Below are 2804 nucleotides of genomic sequence, written 5' to 3'. Positions count from 1 at the left end.
GGAGGAGGAGGGCGAGGATGAGGAGGACGAGGATGAGGGCGAGGAGGACGAGGAGGACGAGGAGGAGGACGAGGAGGTGGAGGAGGAGGACGAGGGCGAGGACCAGGAGGAGAAGGAGGAGAGGAGGAGGATGAGGAGTACGAGGAGGAGTAGGAGGATGAAAACGACAAGGATGAGGGTGAGGAGGAGGAGAAGGAGGAGAGGGAGGAGGGGGAGGGGGAGGAGGAGAAGGAGGATGAGGAGGATGATGCAGACAGGGACGAGGCGGACAAGGAGGACGAGGACAAAGAGGAGGAGGACGAGGAGGAGGAGAAGGATGAGGTGGAGGATCAGACAAGGAGGAGGACGATGATGAGGAGTAGGAGGGGTACGAGGAGGAGCAGGATGAGGGTGAGGACGACAATGGGGTGGATGAGGAGGAGGAGGACGAGGACGAGGAAGAGGACGAGGAAGGGGAGGAGGAGGAGAAGGACGAGGAGGACGATGACGAGTATAAGGAGGAGGAGGAGGAGGAAAAGGAAGAGGATGAGAACAAGGTAGGGAGGATGAGGAGGAAGAGGAGGATGACGAGGATGACGAGGATGGGGAGGAGGATGACGACAAGGAGGAGAATAAGGAGGATTAGGAGGAGGACGAGGAGGGTGAGGAGAAGGACAAGGAGGAGGAGGATGACAACAAGGAAAAAAGTGAGCACGAAGAGGACGAGGAGGAGGATGAGGAGGAGCACAAGGAGGAGGAGGAACAGGAGAACAAAGAGGACGAGGAGGAGGAGGAGGGCGAGGATGACGAGGGGGACAAGGGGGATGAGGGGGAAGAGGGGGAGGACAGAGAGGAGGAGGACGACGAGTACAAGGACGAGGAGAACGTGGAGGACGAGGACAAGTAGGAAAAGGAGGACGAGTAGGACGAGGAGGACGAGGAGGATGAGGAGGACGAGTAGGACGAGGAGGACGAGGAGGATGAGGAGGACAAAGAAGAGGAGGATGAGGAAGAGGAGGACGAGGAGGAGGAGGAGGACGAGGAGGACGAAGAGGAGGAGGAGGAGGAGGAGGACGAGAAGGAGGGCACGGAGGAGGAGGAGGAGGAGGAGGAAAAGGACGAGGACGAGGACGAGGAGGACTAGGAGGAGGAGGAGGACTAGGACGAGGACGAGGATGAGGACCAGGGGGAGAACGAGGACGAGGAGGATGAGGAGGACGAGGAGAACGAGGAGGACAAGGAGGATGAGGAGGACAAAGAAGAGGAGGATGAGGAAGAGAAAGAGGAGGAGGAGGACGAGGACGAGGAGGAGGAGGACGAGGACGAGGAGGAGGAGGACGAGGACGAGGAGGAGGAGGACGAGGACGAGGAGGAGGAGGACGAGGACGAGGAGGAGGAGGACGAGGACGAGGAGGAGGAGGACGAGGACGAGGAGGAGGAGGACGAGGACGAGGAGGAGGAGGACGAGGACGAGGAGGAGGAGGACGAGGACGAGGAGGAGGAGGACGAGGACGAGGAGGAGGAGGACGAGGACGAGGAGGAGGAGGACGAGGACGAGGAGGAGGAGGACGAGGACGAGGAGGAGGAGGACGAGGACGAGGAGGAGGAGGACGAGGACGAGGAGGAGGAGGACGAGGACGAGGAGGAGGAGGACGAGGACGAGGAGGAGGAGGACGAGGACGAGGAGGAGGAGGACGAGGACGAGGAGGACGAGGAGGACGACGCGGTGGACGAGGAGGAGGACGAGGAGGAGGGGGTGGAGGAAGACGAGAAGGAGGGACGAGGAGGAGGAGAAGGAGGACGAGAAGGAGGAGGAGGACGAGGAGGGCGAGGAAGAGGAGGAGGAGGAGGAGTACAAGGAGGAGGGGGACGAGGAGGACGAGGAGTATGAGGAGGAGGAGGAGGAGGAGGAGGAGGCGGATGAGGACGAGGAGGAGGAGGAGGACGAGGACGAGGAGGAGGACGAGGACGAGGAGGAGGACGAGGACGAGGAGGAGGACGAGGACGAGGAGGAGGACGAGGACGAGGAGGAGGACGAGGACGAGGAGGAGGACGAGGACGAGGAGGAGGACGAGGACGAGGAGGAGGACGAGGACGAGGAGGAGGACGAGGACGAGGAGGAGGACGAGGACGAGGAGGAGGACGAGGACGAGGAGGAGGACGAGGACGAGGAGGAGGACGAGGACGAGGAGGAGGACGAGGACGAGGAGGAGGACGAGGACGAGGAGGAGGACGAGGACGAGGAGGAGGACGAGGACGAGGAGGAGGACGAGGACGAGGAGGAGGACGAGGACGAGGAGGACGAGGAGGACGAGGAGGACGAGGATAAGGAGGACGATGAGGAGGAGGATGAGGAGGAGGTGGAGGAGGACGAGGAGGAGGAGGACGACGAGGAGGAGGAGGAGGACGAGGAGGAGGAGGATGAGAAGGATGAGGAGGAGGATGAGAAGGATGAGGAGGAGGATGAGGTGGACAAGGAGAAGGATGTGGAAGAGGAGGAGGAGAAGGAGGACAAGGAGGAGGATGAGGAGGAGGACGAGGAGGAAGAGGAGGAGGACGAGGAGGAGAACGAGGAGGACGACGAGGAGGACGACGAGGATGAGGAGGAAGTCGAGGACGAGGATGAGCACGAGGATGAGGGCGAGGAGGAGGAGGACGAAGAGGAGGACGAGGAGGACGAGGAGGAGGATGAAGGGGAGGATGAGGCGGACGAATAGGAGGACGAAGAGGATGACATATCTCCTGGTCTGTTACACATTCTAAGAAACGTGTGGGGTGCCTCATGAGGATATCTGCAAAATAGTTTCTTCCTCACTATGCAGCTT

At 61.3% G+C, this 2804-nt stretch overlaps 1 protein-coding gene across 1 annotated transcript in view; it reads right to left on the bottom strand.

Moving 5' to 3' along the window:
• The window catches only part of LOC108445972 (uncharacterized protein DDB_G0271670-like), a gene marked incomplete at both ends in the record, with an annotated part of 3961 nt that extends 1380 nt beyond the window's left edge, over positions 1 to 2581 (bottom strand). The window contains 2 exons of the mRNA XM_017731220.1: positions 1000 to 1107; positions 2498 to 2581. Coding sequence (XP_017586709.1) covers positions 1000 to 1107; positions 2498 to 2581 — 192 coding nt within the window. The remainder of the gene's footprint in view (positions 1 to 999; positions 1108 to 2497) is intronic.
• Between the last annotated feature and the right edge of the window lie 223 nt (positions 2582 to 2804).

Source organism: Corvus brachyrhynchos, unplaced genomic scaffold, assembly GCF_000691975.1.
Source record: "Corvus brachyrhynchos isolate BGI_N302 unplaced genomic scaffold, ASM69197v1 scaffold1231, whole genome shotgun sequence".
NCBI classification, from domain to species: Eukaryota; Metazoa; Chordata; class Aves; order Passeriformes; family Corvidae; genus Corvus; species Corvus brachyrhynchos.
The sequence above is the reverse complement of the archived record's forward strand: the minus strand, read 5'-3'. Positions and strand labels throughout refer to the sequence as shown.